Below are 1,798 nucleotides of genomic sequence, written 5' to 3' on the forward strand. Positions count from 1 at the left end.
AACGCTAAATTAAATATTGTTTAGTACCAATATGCGTTCCTAATTAAATATGAAGATTGGAGAGAAAGATGTACTGTACATAAAATTAAGGAATGGAAGCAGGATTGATTCGAATAAGCTGCCACTATGCTAGTCATCTACACTAGGTAGGTAGACTGGCTTGAAGAAAGATCTGAAGGTACAAATACTCCTTACTGTAAGCCTTACAGACAGGCTTCGCTTTGTTTGACTGGCTTCAAGGGGGGGAAAAAAAATATCTTGTCTATATTACTCCGGAGTATGTAGTCTACATATGCGAGGGACTCTGCTACCTACTATATCAGGTAGTTTCTCTCTCTCTCCCTTTTGGGTGGGCTTCCTACCTTTTTTTTTTTGAAAATCGCTCTATTCACTGTTATATTCCTTACCTACTATACCTAATATCTCTTATCATCAGACTTTTTTTTTTAACCCCTCATTAATGCATACTAATACTCATTCGCATGTTGCAGATGCTGCAGCAGTCAGTAGATTGTCCCAATCCACACCTATTTTTTCATAGTAATAAAAATAAAGTGGGTTCAGCGAGTGATCATGTCGGGGTCCTGTGACCGTATGACTAAAGCTATCCAGCTGGGTACATCCAGCACAGTACTGATGGACTGCGATATACCACCTTAGGGATATATATATACCTTGAGTACTGGGCAATTAGCTGCTACGCGATCAGTATAGTCAAGGATCAGAGTCTTCTAGGGAGGGCATTCCATTTTGAAAAAAAAAGGAGCACCGCGTGTACCCGCGTGCGTGACTCGTGAGGCCCGCTGAGGCGAAAAATAAATCCCTTACCTTTGCCTTCACCTTTGACTTCTTTGGTTCCTCGACAGCGGGTTAAAATTTATTTCGTTGTCGTTGTCATCCGTGTACTATCCTCTGTCCTACACGGAGTGCCCAATCAACATACAGCGAAAGTGATGGTGACGATTGGCGGATCTGATTGGCAGGAAAATGGCCGTCCAGTGACAGAACCCGCTAGAACAAATGTGGAAGGCACGACCTGGGCGAATCACGAATCACGAATCACGAATCACGAATCACGGGCTGCAAACGCGGCAGAAAATCTTTTTCCGTTCTCCGTTAGCATCGCGGCCCCGGGGCCGGCACCTTGCTGGTTCCGGTAGGGAGGTACCAGGCAGGTATGGTAACGGTAATGACAAGATTTTATGACCAAATTTTTCAGCGGGATTTATCGGAGCGCCCAATAGACGACAATATAACGTAATCTATAACCTAGTCGGACAAATGACCTAGTCGGACACTTCTCACCACGCTTACGCGCCTCCACTCCCATCAACAAAAATGCCTACCTCAAGACTCCCACAAGCTTCCAATCAGGAAGGAAAGATTCTTTTGGCTCTTCAAGCATATAAGAAGGGCCAAGTCTCAAGTCTGCGAAAAGCTTCTGTGTTATATGATGTTCCCCATTCCACATTACACGATCGATTGAAAGGCCGTACGACGCGAGAGCATGCGCAGGAAAGGAATCGAAAACTGTCTGTTACTGAAGAAATAACTCTTACCCAGTGGATACTATCCATGGATGAGCGAGGAAAGCCCCCCCGAGTTGCAACCGTACGAGAAATGGCAAATGTCCTTCTTGCCAAACGCGATGAATCCACTACTCCACCTACAGTTGGCAAATGCTGGGTAAATGGTTTCATGAGACGCAATGAGCTTGAATCCAAATTTTCACGCAAGTACGACTACAGGCGAGCCCTATGTGAAGATCCCAAGATTATTCGAGAATGGTTTAAGCTCG

The 1,798-nt window shown here is 44.7% G+C and overlaps 1 protein-coding gene across 1 annotated transcript; it reads left to right on the forward strand.

Moving 5' to 3' along the window:
• Positions 1–1,338: 1,338 nt before the first annotated feature.
• On the forward strand, positions 1,339–1,798 carry T310_6228 (uncharacterized protein; the record flags this gene model as incomplete). Its single annotated transcript, XM_013470938.1, has 1 exon — positions 1,339–1,798. A coding segment is annotated over one exon (460 nt), but the record flags the coding sequence as incomplete, so codon positions are not given.

This window comes from Rasamsonia emersonii, assembly GCF_000968595.1.
Source record: "Rasamsonia emersonii CBS 393.64 chromosome Unknown ctg1118621760376, whole genome shotgun sequence".
Classification (NCBI taxonomy): domain Eukaryota; kingdom Fungi; phylum Ascomycota; class Eurotiomycetes; order Eurotiales; family Trichocomaceae; genus Rasamsonia; species Rasamsonia emersonii.